The sequence below is a fragment of the Canis aureus genome, chromosome 34 (genome assembly GCF_053574225.1).
Source record: "Canis aureus isolate CA01 chromosome 34, VMU_Caureus_v.1.0, whole genome shotgun sequence".
Classification (NCBI taxonomy): domain Eukaryota; kingdom Metazoa; phylum Chordata; class Mammalia; order Carnivora; family Canidae; genus Canis; species Canis aureus.
The window spans coordinates 7393866-7418332 of NC_135644.1; the positions used below are offsets into that span (position 1 = coordinate 7393866).

Genomic DNA, 24467 nt, shown 5'->3' on the forward strand with positions numbered 1-24467 from the left:
AGTTCCAGTGGGTCCTCCAAGCAGCGCATAGTATTCAAATCCCTACTGTGTTCACCCAGACTAGAAGCCTCAGTTTTGGGCTTAATACTCTAGTGCTAATAGGGCTGTCCAATTCGATAAGGATTGTGAGCTTGGTTAACCATTTGAAATTAATCATTTATGGAGAGCTGAAACCCTGCCCTCTCTACTCTCAGTTGTAGTCTAGAGCCTGGTTTGGAATAATGTGATGATCTGGAGACTTCATTCTGATGTCTCATGAGCTTCACAATGTCAGTACTGCCTAAATCCTTCTGCTGTCATCTACCATCTTCCAAACTGGACCACCACTGAGCCACCATTTACTCTGGCCATCAGACTGCTAACTACACAACTTGAAGCAAATCTTAAAGCAAAGGCAATTATTCCCTCTAGATCCACAGAACTCTGGATGACTCATGAAGAAGTTTCAGACAGTCTATGAACCCTCAACATTAATTTTATATATAGTTTGGGATATACGTAAATGAATTTATCAAAGTTTCAAAGGATCCATAGCCCAAAAGAGGTTTAAGATCCATCATCTAGGAGAGAGACCTGTTTTTCCTGTCCAGGTTCCTCTTCGTCTTAGTTTTTTTTTTTCCTTACTCATAAGCACCACTGAAATTCTAAAAAGTACAATGAGCAAGACAATTATAACAACTCTAGAACAGGTTTTATGGGTTAACTACATTATTCTAAAATGTTTCCTTTACTCCAATTTCTTCTTCACATTTCCTACTTGCAGTTAAGAAATCAGCAACTGCTATTACTTAATGATACAATATTCTGAAACAGCTCTTTAATGGACACTTAACTAATTTTCATCTAATTAAAACATTTGCTTTCAAATTGCACAGGATGCTAGTTGGAAGGTATCGTTTTCTAAGAAGATTCCCTGCCACAAGTTTTTTTTTTTTTTTCCTTTGCTTTGCTGTTCCTGCTGTTTTGATTAAGCTATTATCACAGTTTAAAGAGGAAAAATATCCAAAACTCAATTGTAGTGACATTGAAGATTTTATTTTATTTTTTTAATTTATTTGTTTATTTGAGAGACAGAGAGCATGAGTGGGGGGAGGGTCAGAAGGAGAAGCTGACTCCTGGCTGAGCAGGGAACCAGCCCTGGGGCTGGATTCTGGACCCTGGGATCATGACCTGAGCCAAAAGCAGATGTTCAACCGACTGAGTCACCCAAGAGCCCCAACACTGAAGGTTTTAAACAAGGATAATTAGCTTTATTTGAACAGACATTCTCATCCTAACATTGTGATCTTCAAAAACTAAAGTTCTTCTATCAAATCGCAATTCATGTTTCCTCACTTCTTACTGATTTCTTTTTCCTTCCATTTTTTTACTGCAGTAAAATACACATTTCAGGATATTTACCATTTTATTTTTTTAAAGATTTTGTTTATTTATTCATGAGGGGCACAGAGAGAGGAGAGAGAGAGAGAGAGAGAGAGAGGCAGAGACACAGGCAGAGGGAGAAGGAGAGGCAGAAGCAGTCTCCATGCAGGGAGCCTGATGTGGGACTCGATCCCGGGACCCCAGGATCACACCCTGGGCCGAAGGCAGGCACTAAACCGCTGAGCCACCCAGAGATCCCCATATTTACCATTTTAACCGTTTTTCAGTTCTTACTGATTTCCAAAGAATATCATTCACATGAGCAACAAAACTATTTTTTATTAAATTTCATTTTTGCCCCAAATACTAAATTTGTTGATTTATTTTTATTACATATTTTTCTTCATTCTGTGTCTAACAACCCTTTCCCACTCCTCCCTGGAAATGAAATTAAGACAGCTCACTAGTTGGTTGATTCTGCAGGAAAATTAACAAGAAAAAGAAAGACTCCTTCCCTTGGGCCCTTCTCTGCTCTTTATTTTCTTCTTTCAGTTTTTGATTCTTTATAGCCAAATAGTCACCCTAACCACAGAAATCACCAATAAAAGCCAATAGCAAAAGAAAACAGAATACATTGGTAACAGAATACAGTCATGGTAAGAAAGAGGTCAAGGTCTGAAATTCCTTAAAGTAATATTTTTGTTTCATTTTATAAAATATTATAGGCAATGTATTAAGAAAAAAGGTATGTTATTTGAAATCCTAATTTTAAAAATGGTCTTTTGGTTTACTAACATGAATAAATTAAATTTAAAAATACAACTTTCAACAGAAAACAAAAGAAGTCTCAACTTAAAAGCTGACCTATATTTTTGTTTCAAGTTTTTATTTAAATTCTAGTTAACACATAGTGTAATATTGGTTTCAGGAGTAGAATTTAGTGATCCGACACTTACATAAAATATCCAGTGCTCATCACAAGTGCCCTCCTTCATATTCATCATCCATTTAGCCCATCCTTTGCCCACCTCCTCTCCAGCAACCTCTCTCTGTTCAGCATAGTGAAGTCTCTGATGGTTTGCCTCCCTCTTTTTTTCTCCCCCTTGCAACTATGCTCATCTGTTTTGTTTCTTAAATTCCACATATGAGTGAAATCATATGGTATTTGTCTTTCTCTGATGGACTTGTTTTGCTTAGCATAATATACTCTAGGTCTATCCACATTATTGCAAATGGCAAGATAATTCATTCTTTTTGATGTCTGGGTAATATGCCACAACTTCCTTCTCCATTCATCACTCAATGGACACTTGGGCTCTTTCCATAATTTGGGTATTCTAAATAAGGCTGCTATGAACACAGGAATGCATGTATCCCTTCCAATCAGTTTTTAAAAATTCTTTGGGTAAATACCTAGTAGTGTAATTGCTGGATTATAGGGTAGTTCTATATCTAACTTTTATGTGGGTGTAGGTATGTGTCAGAATTTGCTCTATTTTGTTATTGATTTTTCAAAAGAACAATAAATATATACAGGCACATACATACATTCCTGTAGGCAACAGCATTCAGCATTTGAGCATGAACACTGTCAGTACAGAGCAACATGAAGGCTTGTGCATTAAAAAAGTAAACAATGGTGGAGAGAGAATGCAATCTATGAGGCTAGCTTTAGAAATGTAGTCTTTAAAATAATAAAAAACATAACATAAAAACACTGAGCTCTGGAGAAGCCCTTTCCCCCTTTCTCTTAAGATCTAGTTATTAAAAGCCTCACCTTACCAAAGTCCTGGGAAGAAGTAAAAACACATCTCCTCATATTTCATTTCCGTCTATGGGATTGTAATCAGAATCATAAACGTCTTCAAGATTGAGCAGACAATATAAGTAACTGAAACTGTTGTATATTTAATGATAGACAGTGATAGGGTCATGGTAAACTGAAGACTCCACACCTGAAAACCTTCAAACTGAAGGAAGGGAGGGAGGGAGGGAGGAAGCAAGCCCACCAGTAGTGGTCAAACAAAACACACCAAGGGTAGACTCTTATGTGGTTCCATCTATTTATTCACCAAGGCTGCTTCATACTCTCAAATCCAAGTTTCTGATCCAGTTCTCACAGCCTGGGGAGGGGCTCCAACAGAACATAGCTTAATGGGGTTCTTGGGAACTGCAGTGATGATAAATAAGGCCACCATCTTGGCCAGCACCCTGTCACCCCCTCCTTATCTCCTGAAAGCCTCAAGATTTAGCCAACTTACTTCTACTTTTAGCACCATGTCTTTGGCTTCCGCCTAGGGCTTTTCTCTGGCCAAATGAAATGGCAATCCCACAGCATTTGCCCTTTTCTCTTGGTCTTAAAGCAAGCATAGAACTATTTTTGTAGCTTTTCTCACAGTTTTAATAGTTAAAGATAAAATGTGATTTAAAGATAATATATTAAAAAATAAAGATAAAATATGACATATAATGCATATGTATATCAAATCACCATGATGTATACCTGAAATACCTTAAAATTTTGTCAATTATTCTGTAATAAAGCTAAAAATAATAAATGAATAAGTAAAAATGTGACTTAGACTAATTGTTACATACCTAGTTTGTGTTTTTTTTCTCTTATTTTTATGCTTCAATGCTAGTAGAAAAGATAAGGAGGACATAGGTGATAAGGGCAGGGTTATGTAGTAAAATACAGCTTGTGTTCAGAACAAACCTAAAGCATTTCATAAGACCATATGGGACATAATTTCTAAGAAGCTGAATGGGGAAAGGGGTAGGTTTTGAGAAATGAAGGGAAACATCCCAACAACCTGAACAAGTCCTGGGCTAAGAGAGAACAAGGGTAAGAAAGGAAATAGCAGCTGCATCAGTGGCTTATAGGCTTACTCTTTTCCTAACTCTGTTCAATCTTTTCCCTCTTGCTTCCACAGAATTGAAATATAGTGAGAAAATGAGCAATGGAAGAGACAATTTTGAAAAAAACAAGAGAAAAAGAAAGACACAGGGTAAGGCAATCTGAAGCTGGAGTAGATAGAAGGAAGGGGGTGGCCTGGGCCCAGGAAACTCTTTCCCATTTCTGATGAATGCGAAGGAGATATATCTTCAGCATGGACCAACAGCCAATGCTGGCAACATCAGCCAGGCAAATCCTTCAGTCTTTCACCTGTATCCAGGGCAGGCACGCCACAAACATCATAGCAATGATATGAAGTAAGCATTTCCAAAGAAATGTCCATGGTTAGCCAATATTTGAGGATTGGTTTCATTCTATTTCCTGTTTTAATAGCATAGTTTCAGTTGTTATTTTAATTCTAGACTGAAACAACTCAGAACAACATTTGAAATATTCACTTGGTTTCAAACACAGGGCGGTGTGTGTGTGAGTGTGTGTGTGTGTGTGTGTGTGTGTGTGTGTGTGTGTGTTTATTCTGGCTGGCTAACATTACTGAAGTCAAGCAGATAACTTTTCTGTAGCCCTTTAAAAAAACAATTAAATAGAGAATTTAACTGATAGACAAAAACCCTATGAAAAATTAATCCAGAAAAATGAAGAGAAAGAGCAGAAGTTGGTCTGTATTCATTTTTGTTAAAATAACCAAAACATACTAACTGGAATGTGTGACCTTCACTATTTCAACAGGGAAAAAAGGAAGTCAACATCTCAAATTGACAATTTTGTTGGAAGCCTCTCTCAAGCAATTTTTAACTTGGTTGGTACAAATGTTTTCTGCCAATTAAAATTGTGCAATATTCTCATAGATTAAAATATTCTTGGCAACTATGTCCCCTTGGAAAAAGTAAAGAGTTGGGTTTTTTAAGTGCTTAATTTAGGAATGTCTTAAGTAGGCCTAACCACTAAATATTCATTTTTAAAATATAATAAACATTTTAAATTACTACTTTGAAGATGAAAATGAAGACCCAGAAATTTCTCCATTATGAAAACGAAACATAAAATAGTCCCTATTGGTTTGCTATATCATTTTACAAGTCTGAGAATTTCTAAAAATTATTAAAGTCATTTCCTGTTGATGTGCTACGAGTTGGGTCTTTTGACCTGCTACAGGTCCAAAGCATTGGAAACATGATTTAAAAAAATCGCTCTCATTTAGGTAATAAAATTTCATCATCAAGTGGTTATGTAAATAAAACAAGGGACAAAGGATATGAAAAACAGATAATTCCCATAAAATTAAATCCACATGAATAATAAATACATGAGGAATAAAGGTAACACAACTCATAAGTCTTAAGAACATGAGGCTCTAGATTCAGGGATTCAAGTCTAGGTTATCACTTCCTAGCTGACTGACTTTGGACAAGTCATTGACCCTTCTATGCCTTTTGATCTACAGTGTAAAGATCTGATATTCTAACTCGTAATTGTCATGGTATATGCACTCAATAAATAGTCATTATTACTACTATCAGAAAATAGACTCAACCTCATTAGTAATCAGGAAACTATAAATTAAGATTTAATTTGACCATATTTGAGTGCTACAATTTTATAAAAAAAAAAATTAATAGTACCCAGTGCTACCAAGAGAGTAAGGAAGGTACAAATATACACAATGAGTAGAAATAATAAATTGGTTCTGCCACTCTGGACAGCAATTCAGGGTGAAGGAGGGAAGTCGGTTGTAGGAGAAAAGAGAGGGAAATATGCAGATGCAGTATTCCTAAACTCAGTAAAGGACAGTTCCCATCATCATCATCATCTGTTACACCCTACTCTTGCAAGTCATTCACCAGAAGTTGTTCATTTAGATTCTGTATTTGACAAACCAAATTAAGATCAAAAGAAACAATACACAAAAACACCTTGTGTTTATGTGAGTACTCTTCTCATCCAGTGACACAACACTTTTCTTTCGGTGAGGAGTGCCTGTCAATCTTTAAATTGACTCTGTATTTAATAAAACAACCATGGGGTATCTACTGGCTCTATTTATAAATAGTCCTTGTTATATAATACATAATCTAATTTTTTTTTCTTCCTCTCTTTTTTCTACTAGGAAATGGGTCCCAAGATTTCATTCTTATAATCTGAATCAGACTAAATTCATACATTATTATGGTGAGGAAATTCCCTAGGCCACAACCTTTTATACAAATAAATAAGACATTAAATAATATAATAAACTGTTAAGTAGTAGCCATGGCGTGGTGGAAAGAAAACTAGTCCAGTAAAGAAGCCTGAGTTGTGCCATTTTGGGGCCTTAGGCAAGTCTCTTAAGCTGGCTGAGACTCAATTTTCTCATCTGTAAAGCATAAGAATACTATGATTTTCTAAAAGCATAATATAGGAAAAAATGTATCACCACCAGACTGCTGTTTTGTTAATATCTGAAATAACTTTCTTCTCTCAGTTTCTATGGCAATAGAGGCATGACCTGCAGAGGCCTCCCTTGATCTCATCCAAGTTCAAGAAGAACAAGACCTTCAGCAGATCAATGCATGAAATGGGATCCTCCAATCTTCAATATTACTATCATTGGGGGAAAGGGTTAGAAGGGAAGGGAGGGCTGAGAGACCTGAGAGGAAATGATTTTTAAAGGGGATCAAAGTTTATTCCTTTCATTTGATTCTCACAGGGAAAAATAGAGGGATTATAAATCATGCCAGAGGGATGGCCCTGGAAGAGTAGCATTGAGAGAAAGCCAAGAAGGGGGATGAGGTGAAAGTGACAGATGGAAGGAAGCTCAGGCCTCAACCTACTCTAGACCTTAATCTAGCAGAAAAATAATTCCTCATATCTTGAATATGAGGAAATAAGAATGAAGCATGAGCAGGTGTGGTGGCTGAGGATTTCTCCTGTCTCATTCTTGATGTTCTAAGCAAAGTCCCAAGTGACTCCAAGGGCATTTGAGATTTTGAGATTGAGGATTTAACTTGCTCAATAAAAGTTCAAGCTTTAAAGTCATTCAAGATCTGGAATTCGCTCCCTCCTTTCTTTCCTCCTGTGTCTTTCTTCCAACACACACATAATACTACATTTCCACAGATACTTCTTGTGATAAACTCCTTCCGTTTTAATGTAGATTAGGACTCTGGAGACATGCCCAGAGGTCTGGTCTTTCATTCCTTGGGGCCTCTTCATGTGGGACAACTTGTTCTAACAGTTTGAGGCTCGGGGAAAAGAGCTTTTGTTATTATTATTATTTTTTAATCTCCGTGAGCAATAGCGCCTTGCTGGTAACTCTGAATGCAATCAGAATCCCCAAAAGAAAAAAAAAAAAAAAAAAAAAAGAATCCCCAAAAGGATGCTCCCTCCTGGAATTATTGCTTCATTTGGGACATTAAAATTATCTATACAGATTGCTAGGTTTCTGAAGGCTTATGTCTGAAACCAGGAAGTCGTACAAGCAACTCAAAGTAAGTGTTCTATAGAATTTTTGCATTCCCAAGGATTTATTCTGGGTAACTCTGGGCAACAGTATAGGAAGTACAGGGAGTGCTCATTTGGATCATTAAAAGTGATAAATGTCCACCATTACTTGCTGTCATGGGTTGATGCAATCTGAGAAAGTGTCCCAAAATAATAAATGGTGTTATTTAAAAATTAATTAGGTAATACATAATATTTTTACTTTTATATGTCTTAAGATCCAGAAATTGGTGATGCCCAGTTTAACGTCAACAGGGCAGAATTAGCTGTAGGCAAATTTATGAAAAAGAAAAGTTTTCTTTGGCTCCCTCCAAACATCATTTATTCTCTGCTCTGTCACTTTGTGAAGAACCCACAGCACTTAAATCCGTCTTAATGCCTCCTGGTGGGCCAGATACTCCATGGAGTGTCCTTCTCTGACTGGCCCACCCTAACTAGGGCCTCATTAAGTCTTTACTTCACAGTAACTTCTAGTCACAATTTAACTTGTCATATATTCTACTCTCATTGGACTCTTTTTTTTTTTTTTTTGCTTAAAAATTGTTTATTTTTAAGAAGTTAAAGTCCGTTAAGCATTACTACTCATTGCTTATAATTGCATTATTAAACATTAATATATTAAAAAGAAATTCATAAGATCCACAGTAATTTCCCACAAAAGCATTTACAAGAGTTAGTGACAAAGCAATCGCCAGCAGCACTTACCACTTCAAATGCTGCAAGCAAGGGTTCTGTCATGAATCAAGGCACAATGCCATGTTAGCCATGTTAGGGGGACACAGTAAGGCCACTATGAAATGATGCCTTGAACTCACTCTCTTCAGTATAAATAGATGGAACATTTTATGGATGGAATTAAAGAATCATAGAAATATGACATTACATCCTGCATTTTTCTTCTCTTTGGAAAACATCTGGGGATCCAGCCTTTTGTTCTGGAACACCCCTGACCATAGTTAGCTAAGGGGACAAGAATACTATCCCAAAAAGAGAAAGGACCTCAATTGAATGCCCAGACCTGGATCTTATGGTGATTTCAAGAGATAGTCATGAAAGAGGCAACTACGTCTCACTCATAAGGGAAGAAAAGCGGAAAAAGATTCAGGATAGAAGCCTTGTTTAAAAATAAAGAGTATCAGGCTCCAGGGTGGGGAGCCTGCTTTTCCTCTCCTTTTGCTGCTCCCCCTGTTTGTACTTGCTCCCTTTCTCTCTCTGTTAGAAAAATAAAATTAAAAAAAAAGAAATGAAAGAAAGGAAGAAAAAAAATAAATGCAGTGTCTTTGACCAGTGATGTTTTTTCTTTCTTTCTTTCTTTCTTTCTTTCTTTCTTTCTTTCTTTCTTTCTTTCTTTCTTTCTTCTTTCTTCTTTCTTTCTTCCTTTCTTTCCTTTCTTTCTTTCTTTCTTTCTTTTTTTAGTTTATAAACATCCTTTATTCTGTGGATAAAAAAGGTAAATGTGTCTTATTGATTTCTTCTGCTATTTTTTGTACATTTCTTTTATTGGAGTTCAATTTGCCAACATACAGTAAAACACCCAGTGCTCATCCCATTAACTGACCCCTTCCGTGCCCGTCACTCAGTCACCCCAATCCCCTGCCCACCTCAGCTTCCACTACCCATTGTTCATTTCTCAGAGTTAGGAGTCTCTCATGATTTGTCACCCTCACTGATATTTCCCACTCATTTTCTCTCTTTTAGCTTTTAATCCCTTTCCCTATTTTTTATATTCCCCGTATGAGTGAAACCATATAATGTTTGTCCTTCTCTGATTGACTTACTTCATTCAGCATAATACCCTCCAGTTCCATCCATACCTTTTGAGAATCTAAGCTTAGCAATTGTGACTGGAAGGTAAGTGGGTTTAATGGAAGCAAATACAATTTCTCAGTGAATTACTCAGTTTTCCCCGCTAAGAACAAATTATATTATTCTGTAATTATTTCTTATTTCTTTCTGTTTTGTCACTTCTACACATAATACCTAAGGAAAAAACCAGTCTGTCTTTTCTACCCCCAGTTCATAAATTGAATTTCTCCTTATTTTTAGCATTTGGTAAATTCTAAAAAATCTTTCTCTTCCTCTTCCTCTTGCAACCAGAATTCAGCCTCCAACCTCAATCATTAGAAATCAGAGGCTTCAGAGCAAATAATCTCGACAAAATAAATTCATATCTGTCAAAACATTCAGATCTTGTCAGTGGAGACCTTCTAGCTTGCACCATTTTCCCACTGAGCACCAAGGGCATAGTGATCTTGACCTGTGATATCTGAGTGCCTTAAAAAAGAGAGATTACAAGAGAGTTATTAGCTGAATTATATGAAAGGAAAAAGACTTCAATAATAGGGACTTCAATATCCAACTTTTAATAATGGATAGAACAGCAATGCAGAAGATTAGAAACCAAATAGAAGAGTGGAACAACACTATAAACCAAGTAGACTTAATACGTATCTATATAATACTTCATCCAACAATGACAGAATATACATTTTTCTTAAGTGCATTAGGAAGGTTCTCTAGGATAGATCATATGGGTATCGTACCCATAAAACAAATCTCAAAAACTTAAAAAGGATAGAAATAATACAAAGTAGGTTTTGTAATTAAAATGGGATAAAAGTAGAATAACAGAAAGGTTAGGAAAATGCACAAATATGTGGAAATTGAACAACACACTCCTGAATTATCAATGGGTCAAAAGAAATCAAGAAAACAAAATATTTTGAGATGAATGAGAATAAAGACACAACATACAAAACTTATGGGATTTATCTAAAGTAGTGCTTAATGAAAAATTTATATCTGCAAATGCTTATATGTAGAAAGAAGATAGATCTTAAATAATACACTTAAGCTTCCACCATAAAACACTAGAAAAAGAAGAGCAAATTAAATCTAAAGGAAGCAAATAAGAATTATTTTATTAATAAAAATTAGAGCAAGAATTAGTGAAATAGGGAATACAAAAAACAATAGTGAAAAATCAATAAAAACAAAGCCTAGTTTTTTGTTTGACAAACCTATGGACAGATTAACCAAGAAAAAAAATAGTGAAAATCAAAATACTAGAATTAGAAATAAAATAGAAGATCTTACAATGAAACTTATAGGAAAAAAAGTTTTATAAAGGAATACTATGAACAACTGTACACCAACAAATTATATAATTTGGATGAAATAACAAATTTCTAGGAACACACAAACCTGAATTGACTCAATAGAGAATCCCAAAAGATCTATAACAAGTGAAGAAAATTTATTATTAACCAAAACCTATCCACAAAGGAAAGCCAAGCCCAGATGGCTTCACTAGTGAATTATACCAAACAAAGAATTAATACTAATTCTTCACAAATTCTTCCAAAAAATATGAGGAGGGAACACTTCCTAATTAATCACCTTGTATTACTCTGATGCCAAAACCAGACATCACAAGGAAAAAAAAAAACCACTATGGACCAATATCTCTTATGAATATGGATGCAAATATCCTCAACAAAATACTAGCAAATTGAATCCAGTAAAATTTTTTTTTTTAATTATACACCATGACCAAGAGGATTTATCCCAGGAATGCCAGGTTAGCTTAATGTATACAAATCAGTTAATGTAATGCATCACATCAATAGAATTAAAAATAAAAATCAAATGATTATTTCAATAAACTCAAGAAAAGCATTTGACAAAAATCCAAAAACTTTTATGATAAAGACACATGACAAACAAATAATAGAAGGAAATTTCCTCAATGAAATGATAAAGATAATTTTCAAAAAACACATAGCTAACATCATACATAACGGTGACAGAACAGATGTTCTTCCCCTAAAATCAGCAACAAGACAAAAATGGCCTTAATTTCAGCACTTTTGTTCAACATTGTGCTGGAGGTTCAAGCCAGGGCAATTTAGGCAAGAAAAATAAATAAAATACATCCAGATTGGTAAAGAAGAAGTAAAACTATCTCCAATCACAGGTGGCATGATATTACTTACATGAAATCCTAAGAAATCCACTGACAAACTATTAAAACTAAAATAAATGAATTCAACAAGTTTTCATAATAGAAAGACAATATATAAAAATCAATTGTAATGGAAAAAACATCCATGATCATGGGTTGGAAGACAATATGGCAATACACCCCAAATTGATCTACAGATTCAACACAATGCTTATGAGAATTTCAGCTGACTTTTTTGTGGAAACTGACAGACTCGTTTTAAAATTCATACATAATTACATGGGACCCAGAACAGACAAAATGTTTGAAAAACAGGAACAAAGTAGAAGGACTTACACTTCCTGATTTTAAAACTTACTACAATGCAATGGTAATCAAAACTGTGTAGTAATTGCAAAAGAATAAACATATAGATGAATGGAATAGAATTAAGAGTCAAGAAATAGTCATAGCTTTATTTATTATGACTAATTAGTCATTTTTCTATGGCTAATTGATTTTTGACAACAGTGCCACGACCACTTAATAGTGTCTCAACAAATGGAGCTGCAGTTACTGAATAGCCACATGCAAAACATTGGACCTTTGTCCCACCCCATATATAAAAACTAATTCAAAATGGATCAACAACATAATTGTAAAACTATAAAACTCTTAAAAGAAACCAAATGATAAGTCCCCTTAGATTTGGAGAAGATTCTTGGATATGACATCAAAAGCACAAGCAACAAAAGAAAAAATAGATACACTGAATTTTCATCAAAATCAGAAATGTCTGTGCTCCCAAGGATACCACTGAGAAGGTAAAAAGCCAACCCACAAAAGGGACAAAATAATCAGTCATATATCTGATAAGTGACTTGCATCCAAAGTATACAAGGAACTTTTACAACTCAGTACTAGAGAGACAAATAAGCCTTTTTTATTCTTTTTTAAAAAAAGGAAAAAAAATAAATAAATAAGGAGATGAAATATTTAAATAAACATTTCTCAAAGGGAAATATACAAGTGGGCACCAATCATATAAAAAGATGCTCAACACCATAGTCACCAGAGAAATATAAATTATAACCATGAAATAGCACTTCATACCTACTAGAACATTAGAATCAAAAACCAGAAAATAACAAGTGTTGACAAGGATGTGGAAAAATCAGAACTCTCATACACTGCTGGTAAGAATGTAAAACGGTGCAGCCACTTGGAACAGCAGTTCCTCAAACATTTAAACAGAGTTACCACATGATCCAGAAATTCTATTTCTTATATATAACCACAAGAATTCAAAGTAGTTATACACAAATATATAAGCAATACTGTTCACTATACACAAGAGGCAGAAATAACTTCCATGTCCAACTGACGAATGGATAAACAAAATGTGGTATATCCATACCATGCAAATATTATTCAACCACAATAAGTAATAGATTACTGATACATGCTACAGCACAGATAAATCTTATGCTAAGAAAATCCAGTAACAAAAGTCTGCATATTATATTATTCCATTTATAGAAAATATCCAGAATTGACAAATCAATGGAGATAAAAAGTAGATTAGTGGTTGCACAGGGCTGGAGAGAGAGTGAGGAAAACAAGTAGGGAAAGTAATAGCTAAAAAGTGGGTGAGGTTTCTTTTTGAGGTGATGAAAATGCTCTAAAATCTACTGTTGTGACCATATTTTTCTGTGAATATACTAAAATCCACTGAACTGTAACAAAAGTTACTAATTCCAAACACAAAACAAAATAATTAAATGTCCACAAAATAAATGTTTTATTTCATTTATCATGAAATTTAATATTAATAACAATTTAAGGACCCAGAACAATTTGTAGGTTAGATAGTCTCATTTCAAAATAATTCTCCAGTAAGCACAATGATTCTTTAAGAAATCAGAACTTGGGGGGGGGGGGGGGAAGAAATCAGAACTAAAAAAAGAAAAGAAAAGAAAAAAAAGAAATCAGAACTAAACACAATTTCAAAAACAAAACTATAAAAACACATTACACCTGTTCACTGTGTAGATGTTACATTTAATGAGACATGTGAGAACACTTAAGAGTGTTTGATATGATGTAAAGCACAATTTCCAAAAGTTAAGTGTTGGACACTAACACACTCTTAAAATGTCCCTACTTTTCCATGTCTTTCACATGCCAGACACTGTGCTGTCAGTAAAAAAAAAAAAAAAAAAAGCATTACTAATTTCAACACTATTCCTCTTGACTCAACACATTTTGGTTTCCAGGGACTCTCAGCTCCAGCTTTCTCCTCTGGGTTTGATCAAATTGTCATCTTTCAGCACACCAAGGTTTATGCTTTCAGATAAGAAATAAGGAAGATATGAACAAATAAACGACTATAAAATGGATTGAACAGATAAAGCACTACAACATGGATTAGCTCATTTTCATGCAAATGTCTTTATTAAAAGAAAGTGCCTTTGTTTCAAGAAAGGGTTAAATATGCCAAACTATGAATGTCTGAAGTGAAATTGGTATAGTACATAAAATTATTCCTCTTGAGATAAAATTGTAGCTATTAAGTATTTTAAATTTGGCCGATCATCAAGATAGAAAGCTTAGAGATACTTTGGAGACAGATTTTCCTAGGTTTGGATCCCGTCTTTCATATACTAGTTGGATGGTCTTGAGCCAGCTGCCCAAATTCAAATCTCTTACTCACATAAAAGAGAATGAATTATGCATACATCATAACATTATGTGGGGGGGGAAAGGGCTATGCCTAGCAACAGTAGGCATTCAAAAAACTTTTCTACCTTAATATTCTGGAATCTCAATTAAAATAGCAATATTCATAATGGCACCATTGGCCATTCAAGAAATTGATAACTAAAAAGATTTATTTTCTGTTTGATCTAAATACCAGAGATAAAGCAGACACTACTGGAAGACTACAAATACACTCTCTCCCGACTGTTTTATACTCTTTAACCTTTTATAATTTCTTTTTTTTAAATTTTGATTTATTTATGATAGTCACACAGAGAGAGAGAGAGGCAGAGACACAGGCAGAGGGAGAAGCAGGCTCCATGCACCGGGAGCCCGACGTGGGACTCGATCCCGGGTCTCCAGGATCGTGCCCTGGGCCAAAGGCAGGCGCCAAACTGCTGTGCCATCCAGGGATCCCCACCTTTTATAATTTCTAATGAAATAGTTCCAATATAGCTTCCTATGAAAATTGACAAGTATAGACTCTAGAATATGGCAATGACTGGAGTATATGTGATAATAAATAGGCAGGCAATAGCCCCTCAAGCTTCTGACTAAAATAACTCTGGTCATTTCTTCCTCTCTGGTAAGGCATCTGCAGACTGCCTTACGTCACAGGGATGTGGTGAAGAATCAAAGATCTTTAAAAAACCCAGAAGATGATTATAGGCACCAAATGTCTAATGAACTAATGAATGAATAAATAAAGCACAAAATAACTAAAGGAAGGGAAGGAACAAAGTAAAGATGAAGTTATCTTCAGCTGTAGGATAAACAAAAGGCAACTTGAGTAAGGTCAAGAAAAATTGTTAAGTAGAATAGCTGAGAGAAGCCTTCTAAATGTTTCTGAATATCAGATGTCATTTTGTTCCTTCCAACCTGCATTTCTTTCTATTCCTCACTTTCCTTCACAAATAAACTTGTGGAATTGTACTGTACTTATAATGGAAGGGCACACACACAGTGATAGAAATTTTCTAACAGCGTAAGGTGCAGAAGATAGATTCTGACATTTTCATACGCCTTCTTGGGACCCTCTCAAAGTTAAGCTGAAAAGAACTGGAATCAGGAAGAGATGGGGACTGATTTAGTTAAGTCAATTTCTAAAGTAATCTGGAAATGAACCACATGGAAGATAAAGGGATCTGTTTGCTTGTGTTTGTATTTTCCCTTCTGCAAAATAAGACTATACACTTCCTACCAGTGGAGGAAGAAAACAGATAAAATTTTGAAGATGTCTTTATGGTCAAAATGATTTATGAAATGAACTGTGGCATATAGTCAATCAATACATCAGAATCTACACACAGTGACGCCTAGGTGGCTCAGTGGTTGAGCATCTGCCTTTGGCTCTGGGCATGATCCTAGGGTCCTGGGATCGAGTCCCACATCGGGCTCCCTACAAGGAGCCTGCTTCTCCCTCTGCCTGTGTCTCTGTGTCTCTCATGAATAAATAAAATATTTAAAAAAGGAATCTACACACAGAGTTGAAAAACTGCATCATATTTTAAAGTTTCTAAAACTGTGATAAAAATACATAACAGAAAATTTACCATCTTGGAGAGCATGGCCAGGTGGCTCAGACTGAGCTGTTTTCCTTGCCAGTGGATTCCATAGAATGCACTGCCAGTCTCTTGTCTGCTGTCATGACTTCTTCTGATATGCCAGTGAAAGAACTGGAGAAACATGCCTCAGGCAAAAGCTTTTGAGCTGATTCTCAGCCCTCATTCAAAAGAATCCATCCCAGAACTCCCCATTCTCCTTCCAAAAAAGGATTCTTTCCCTGTAGGAAATTCAGAAGAAATTAGAAGCTGCAGAAGAATGACTCAAGTCCCATGAAGCTGAGGTCTTGAAGCAGCTTGCTGAGAAATGAAAGCATGAGAAAGAAGTGCTTCAAAAAGCAACAGAAGAAAAGAATAAATTCAGTAAATGGTGGGAGAAAAGCTGACCCACAAAATGGAAGCCAACAAAGAGAATCAAGAGGTACAGACGGCTGCCAAACTGGAGCGCCAGAGAGAGGACGCGTGACTTGATCCTGTTGACAAAACTGATGCTGACTAATTTGTTCTGAGAACTGACTTTCTCCCCTTCCCCTTCCCAAATACCCAAAGACTGTACTGGTCAGTATCATTTTATTTTTGCCCTCCTGTCCAATATTCTAGAAACTGATGCAGGACTGTATAGGTAGATCTAGACTGTTCGATGTTTTAGGGGCCAAAGGGGAAATAGAGTGTTGCACTCTTTTTCTAAAGTATCGAAGTCTTTCTAACATAGCTATTTTTCTTGTTGCATCTTTTCCACTTTAGTACACTTTGGCGTCCTGGGGTAGTGGCTAGTACCATACTGGTTCTGTGAAAACATGTTTGTGAAAAGAGTATGTAGTGACTTCTTTCAAACTACTAGATGCTTAATATCTGTTCACTTTTAAACCCCAATTCTGTCCTGATCTTACCAGATGCTACTAGATCTGAATGGTTAATAAGACCTCAGTGCTGTTGAGAGAAAAACATTCACCATCTTAACCATTTTAAAATTTCTAGTTCAGTAGTTTTAAGTATATCCATATTATTGTGAAACAGATGTCTAGAACTTTTTCATCTTGCAGATCTGAAACTATAGCCATTAAACAGCTCTCATGTCCCCCAGCCCCTGATAATCACCACTCTTTCTGTTTCTATGAATTATATTATTTTACATCCCTCACATAAAAAGAACCATATGGTATTTGTCCTTTTGTGACTGCCTTATTTCACTCCGCATAATGTCTTCAAGGTCCATCATGTTGTAGCATATGCAAACATGGAAGAAGAGCTCCTTCCTTTTTAAGGCTGAATAATGTTCCATTGTATGTATAAACCACATTTTATTTATCCACTCATCTGTTGATAAACATCTGGATTGCTTCTACTCTTAGGAACTGTGACTAGTGTTGCTATGAACATGGATATACAAATATCTCTGAGTTCCTACTTTCAATTCTTCTGGATATACATCCAAAAGCAGTATTATTTAATCATATGATATAGTTCTATTTTTAACTTCTAAGGAACTGCCATAGTTTTCCATAGCAATCCCATAAATAATGTAACAAGGGTTCCAATTTCTCTACATACTCACCAACATTTATTATTCTCTGTGTATTTTTAATGTTATTAGGTATGCTAATGGGTATGAGGTAATATATGTCATTGCTTTTTTGATTTGCATTTTCCAGGCAATTACTAATGTTGAGCATCTTTTCATGTGCTTGTTGGCCATTGTATTTCTTATTTAGAGAAATGTCTATTCAAGGTCTTTTGCTTATTTTTAATCAGAATATATGATTTTTGTTGTTGTGTTGCAGCAGTTCTTTATTTATTCTGGATATGTCAATCACTTATCACATATATAATTTGCAAATATTTTCTCCCATTCTGTAACTTGCCATTTCACTCTGTTGATTGAGCCTCTTGACACCTAAGTTTTTCAGTTTAATGTAGTCCTATTTTTCCCTTTTTGTGTTTTCTATGTTTTTGGTGTCATATTCTAAGAAATCATTGCCAAATTCAACATGATGAAGTTTTCCCTTTTTGTTTTCTCCTAAGAGTTTTATAGACCTAGGCCTTATCTTTATGTCTTTAATCTAGTTTAATTTTTGTATCTGGTAAAAGATAAAGGTCCAATTTAACTCTTATGTATATATACCTGGTTTTACCAAAAATAAAATTGTGGAGGAGACTGTCTGTTCCACTTGGGTAGTCTTGGCACCCTTGTCAAAGAGCATGGGACTATATAGGTAAGGATTTACTCCTGGGCTCTCTATTTTGTTGATCTAGTTGACTGTCTTTATACTAATGCCACACTGTTTTGATCTGTGATTTTGTTATAGGTTTTAAAATCAAGAAGTAGGAGTCCTCCAACTTTTTCTTTTTATCTCAAAATTGTTTTGGCTATTCAAAGTCCATTGGGAACCCATAAGAATTTTAGGATAAATTTTTATATTTCTTCAAAAAAAAATGGTGTTAAAAAAAATGGTGTTCAGGGGGATCCCTGGGTGGCTCAGCGGTTTAGCACCTGCCTTCGGCCCAGGGTGTGATCCTGGAGTCCTGGGATCGAGTCCCATGTCGGGCTCCCTGCATGGAGCCTGCTTCTCCCTCTGCCTGTGTCTCTGCTTCTCTCTATATATATATCTCTCATGAATAAATAAATAAAATCTTTAAAAAATGGTGTTAAAAAATGCTGTTGGAATTTTGAGATTGCATTGAACCTGTACATCACTCTTTGTACTATGGACATATTAACAATATTAAGTCTTCCAATCCATGAATATGAGATCTTTCCACTTATTTGTATTCTGTTAAATGTGTTTTAGTAGTGCTTTGTGGTTTTCACTGTACAAATCTTTCACCTCCTTGGTCAGATTTATTCCTAAGTATTTTATTCTTTTTGATGATATTGTAAATGTAGTCGTTTTCTTGTTTTCCTTTTTTTGGATTATTCATTGTTGTATCTGATAGGTTTTTAAATAATTCACCATCAGCTGTCCTCCTTTTTGCCATGATTCCTTTTTTTTTTTTTTTTTTTTTTTTTGCCATGATTCCTTTCTATGGTAGGTCCACTTACTCATGAGGCAGAAAAGGATGCCAGGGTCTGTGTTCCTCTGATGTATACCGACTTCACTGTCACCATTCTTCCTGTTTCCAACCATGGTGACTTCAGTACTTCAGGAGAACAGAATCAAAACAGAGAATCAATCAAGATGGTAACATAGGAGGCTCCTGAGCTTTGCTCCTCCTATAAATATACCAAATATACAGCTATACAAGGAGCAACTGCCTGTGGAAAAGATTTAGAAACTAGATGAGTTACTCCCATATATCAGGCAAATGAGAAAATACATTGAAATGGGTAGGAAAGGCTGAACACATTTTTGCCATAAAACCCACACTTAGTACAGTGCCATATAATCAGAATGGAACTCCCAACAGCCAAATTCTTCCCAAGGAGCAAAGAGGGGGTTGGGATTCCAAGTCTAACACTCCAACTTTTAAGATGCCCACATTTGAGACAGACTCCCAAACAGCTGGTTCTGAAAGCCACTGGGGCTTTCCTCCATGAGACCCACAAGATTGTATCAAACAAAAAAGCAGTTCTTAACTGGCTATCCCAGCCTAAACACAGCATAGAAAGAACAGGCAAAAAATATCCACCTCCCTTTTATTCCCTGAAAAGGCTTTATCTGCATATTTCAAAGCTGTTGCCTGTAATTTAGCAGGCATCAAGGGCTCTGATCCTCCCTCACAGACTAGGAAAGCTGGCACATATTTCTCCCATCTTCTCTCTCCAGCCTACTTCAAGTCACCAGTGTTCCCTGAGAAAAGTTTACATACACATCCATACCTCAGTTTTTGCAGCTGCTGACCAAGGGATGGGTCTCTGTTTTGCCTGGCTCTGACAGCCAGTGGAATTTCCATTCATGAGTCCCACAGGGATGCAGCAAATAACGAAGCAAATCTTAACCAGCTATAACCTAGAGCTCAACACAAAGGAAGGAGGCAAAAATGCTCATCTTCCAGTCTTTTTCTGAAAGGGATTTATTTGCATACTTTAAAATCTGCCGCCTGAGGGCCAGGATTCTGATTTAGCATCTATCTAGTGGCTGGAAGCCATCATCTCCAGACACTGGGAAAAGCAATAGATAGCTCCCTTGTCTTCTCCCTCCAGCCTGCTCTAAGTCACTCACCAGGATTTCCCTGGAAGGAGCTTATACAAGTTTGCATTCCAACTTTTACAGCTGCCACTCAAGGGATAGATTCACAAATCACGTGGCTCTCAAAGCCAGTGGGGCTACCATTCGCCAAGTCCCACAGGGGGAGGAAACAAGAAATCATAACTTGCTATCCCTCCAGGGCTCAACACAGTAGAAGCAGGCAAAAATGCTCCTCTCCACGTTTTGCTTGAAAGGGATCTAGCTGTACACTTTAAAAGCTCATGACTGAGCTCAGGCTTCTAACTTTAATACATACCTAGGGCCTCACTGTAACAAAAGTACATACTTTCCCAGCTTCTGCCTCAGATTCCAGCTTCTAATCAATCTACATCTGGTGCCAACTGTAATCTTGCCTTTTGGAACACCTTAACCACTGGGAGCCACTAAAACAAAGAAGGTATCTTGGTCGATCACAAAGGTTTGAGAAAAAAAAAAAAAACAAGAGCTTGGCCACGCTGATTAACAAGGTTGATCTCCTACATGAGATACTATGACAAGAGTGCAACAAGTGACTATTTTATATAACATACAGAAACCAATGAAATCTAGGAAAATTAACAAAGAAATATGTATCAAACAATAAAACAAGATAAAACTCCAGAAACACACCTTAATGAAATGAAGATAAGTCATTAACCCGACAAAGAGTTCAAAATACTGGTGATAAAGTTGCTCACTGTAGTCAGAGGAACAATTCAGTGAAAATTTTGACAAATAGAAAATGGAGTGTCAATCAGAAATCACAGAACTGAAAAAAACAATAACTGATCTGAAAATTTCAACAAAGGGATTTGAAGCAGAGTATATAAAGCAGAAAAATAGATCAACAAATTCAAAAGACAGGGTAGTGGAACTCAACTAACTAGAAATTAACAGAAAAAGAAATGAAAAGAGAGTGAAATAGCTTAAGAAACTTATGAGACACCATCAAATAGGCCGATATTCATACTATAGGGATCCCAGGAGAAGACAAAAACAGAAAGCTTACTCAAGGAAATAATGGCTAAAAACCCCCTAAGGAAAGAAACAGACACCAGTAAAAGGATCCCAGAGAGTAAAAAATAAGAGAAGTCCAAAAAGACCAGGAAGGAGTTAGATGATATAGTCAAAGTAATAGGAGGACAAAGACTGTCAAGCAAAAATACCCTACCTGACAAAGCTGTCCTGCAGAACTGAGAGATAGAGCTTCCCAGACAGATAAAAGCTGACAGAGTTTAATACCACTGGACCAGTCTTACAGAAAATGTTAAAGTGACTTTTTCAAGCTAAAAAAAAAGGGTACTAATCAGTTACATTAAAACATATGAAAAGATTAAATTCAGTGGTAAAGGCAAATATATAGTTAAATGAAGAATAATGTTGTAATGGTGGTAGGTAAGTCATTATTAAGTCTAGTATGAAAGTTAAAGGACAAAGTATGAAAAATAAATATAACTACAAAAATTTGTTAATTGATATGCAATGTGAACAAAAAGATGTAAACTGTGATATCAAAAACACAGAATGTTGGGAGGAACTAAAAATCATAGCACTTTTCTATGCACTCAAAATAAAGTTCCCAGATAAAAATAGGCTGTTGTAATTTATATAAGCCTTATGTTAACTACAACGCAAAAGCTATAGTAGATACATAAAAATAAGGAGAAAGAAATCTAAGCAGAGTATTACAGAAGATCATCAAATTACAAAGAAAGAGAGTAAGAGAGACAAAAAAGAACAAAGGATTTACAAAAGAACCAGAAAACAACATAGCAACAGTGAGTTCACACCTATCAATAATCACTTTAAATATAAACGGACTAAAATTCTCTAATCAAAATATATACAGTAGGCGAATGTAAAAAAAAACCAGACCCAGGGCAGCCCGGGTGGCTCAGCGGTTTAGCACCACTTTCAGTCCAGGGCGTGATCCTGGAGACCTGGGATCGAGTCCCACGTCCGGTTCCCTGCATGGAGCCTGCTTTTCCCTCTGCCTGTGTCTTGCCTCTCTCTCTCATGAATAAATAAAATCTTTAAAAAAAAAACAGACCCAACTATATGCTGCCTAAAAGAGACACAACAGCTTTAAGGACATTCACAGACTGAAATTGAAGGGATGGAAAACGATATTCCATGCAAATGGAAGCCAAAAGAAAGAAGACAGAGGAGCTATATTTATATCAAACAAAACAGACTTAAACCAATGACTATAACAAGAGACAAAGAAAATCGTTATTTAATGATAAAAGAGATCAATTTCATCAAGAGAATATCATATTTGTAAATATTTATACAACCAATATAGAAGCAAATAAATATATAAAGCTTACATTAACAGATATAAAGAAAGAAAGAAACAGTAATAGCAGGAGACTTCAATAATCCACTTTCAACAATGTATAGATCACTCAGACAAAAAATTAATAAGGTAATATTCGAGTTAAAGGATACATTGGAGCATATATAAAGCAGTTAAAGGATACATTGGACCAGTATATACAAAACATTCTACCAACAGCAGAACACACATTTTTCTCAAGTATACATGTAATCCCCTCCAAAATGTATCATACAGTAAGCCACAAAACAAGTCTTAATAAATTAAAATCATATCAAATATTTTCCAACCACAATGGTATGAAACAAGAAATGGATAATAAAACTGGAAAAGTCACAAAAGTGACTGAACAACATGTTCCTGAACAACCAATACGTCAAAGAAATAAAAAAAATAAAATAATCTTGAGACAGGGGCACCTGAGTGGCTCAGTAGTTGAGCATCTGTCTTTGGCTCAGGTCATGATCCTGGGGTCTTGGGATCAAGTCCCGCATCAGGCTCCCTGCTGGGAGCCTGCTTCTCCCTCTGCCTGTGTGTCTGCCCCTCTCTCTGTCTTCATGAATAAATAAAATCTTAAATAATAAAAATGATCTTGAGACAAATGAAAATAGAAAAAGAACACGCCCAGACTTATGGAATGCAGTAAAAGCAGTTCTAAGAGGGAATTAGAATAATAAATAATTTATTAAATAAATTATTAAATAGTAATAAATCAAGTAAAAAGAAAGATCTCAAACAACCTAACTATACATCACATGGACCTAGAAAAAGAACACACTAAATCCAAAGCTGGTAGAAGAAATAACAAAATTTAAAGTAGAAATAAATGAAATAGAGACTAGAAAGACAATAGAAAAGGTCAAAGACATTAAGACCTGTCTTTTTTGAAAAGTTAAACAAAATAGACACTTTTACTAAACCTCCTAAGGAAGAAAAACTCAAATATATAAAATTAGAAATCAAAGAGGTGACATTAAAATTGATACCAGAGACATATAAAGTATCAGAAGAGACTACTATAAACAATTATACACCAACTAATTTGACAACATAAAAGAAATGTATAAATTCCTAGAAACATACAACCTTCCAAGACTGAATCATGAAGAAAAAAAATTTGAACAGACCAGTTACCAGTAAAGAGATTGAATTTGTAAACAAAAAACTCCCAACAAAGAAAAGTCCAGCATCAGATGGCTTCACTGATGAATTCTACCAAATATTTAAAGAGATACTAATGCCAATCCTTTGCAAACTCTACCAAAAAATAGAATAGTATGGAATATATCCAAACTCATGTTGCAAGGCCAGCATTACCCCGATATCAAAACCAGATAAGACCACCACAAGAAAAGAAATTGCAGGTTAATATTCCTGAAGAACAGATGAAAAAAATCTTCAATAAAATATTAGAGTTCAACTATATAAAGGATCATATACCATAATCAAGTGAGATTTATTCCATGGTTGCAAGAATGAACACCCACAAATCAATATGACACATCACATTAACAAAATGAAGGATAAAAATCATATGATCGTCTCAATAAATGCAGAAAAAGCATCTGACAAAATTCAACATTCTTTCATGATGACAACACTCAATAAACTGGGTATAGAGGAAACATAAATCAACATGGTAAGGGCCTAAATGACAAGCCCACAGCTAATATCATATTCAACAGTGAAATGCTAAAAATTTTTCCTCCTAGATCAGAAACAAGACAAGAATACTAATTTTATTCAATATAATACTAGAAGTTCTAGTCAGAGTAATTAGAAGAAAAAAAAAACAGATATCCAAATTAGAAAGGAAAAAAAGATATCTAAATCATTTTTATTTTGCAGCAACCTAATACCACATATAAAAAATCTGGGGATCCCTGGGTGGCTCAGTGGTTTAGCACCTGCCTTCAGCCCAGGGCATGATCCTGAAGTCCAG

At 35.5% G+C, this 24467-nt stretch overlaps 1 protein-coding gene across 1 annotated transcript in view; it reads right to left on the reverse strand.

The window, feature by feature from the left end:
- The window catches only part of LOC144304564 (uncharacterized), a 334031-nt gene that overhangs the window by 288118 nt on the left and 21446 nt on the right, over positions 1-24467 (reverse strand). Inside the window, exon 4 of the mRNA XM_077883065.1 lies at positions 19062-19159. Coding sequence (XP_077739191.1) covers positions 19062-19159 — 98 coding nt within the window. The remainder of the gene's footprint in view (positions 1-19061; positions 19160-24467) is intronic.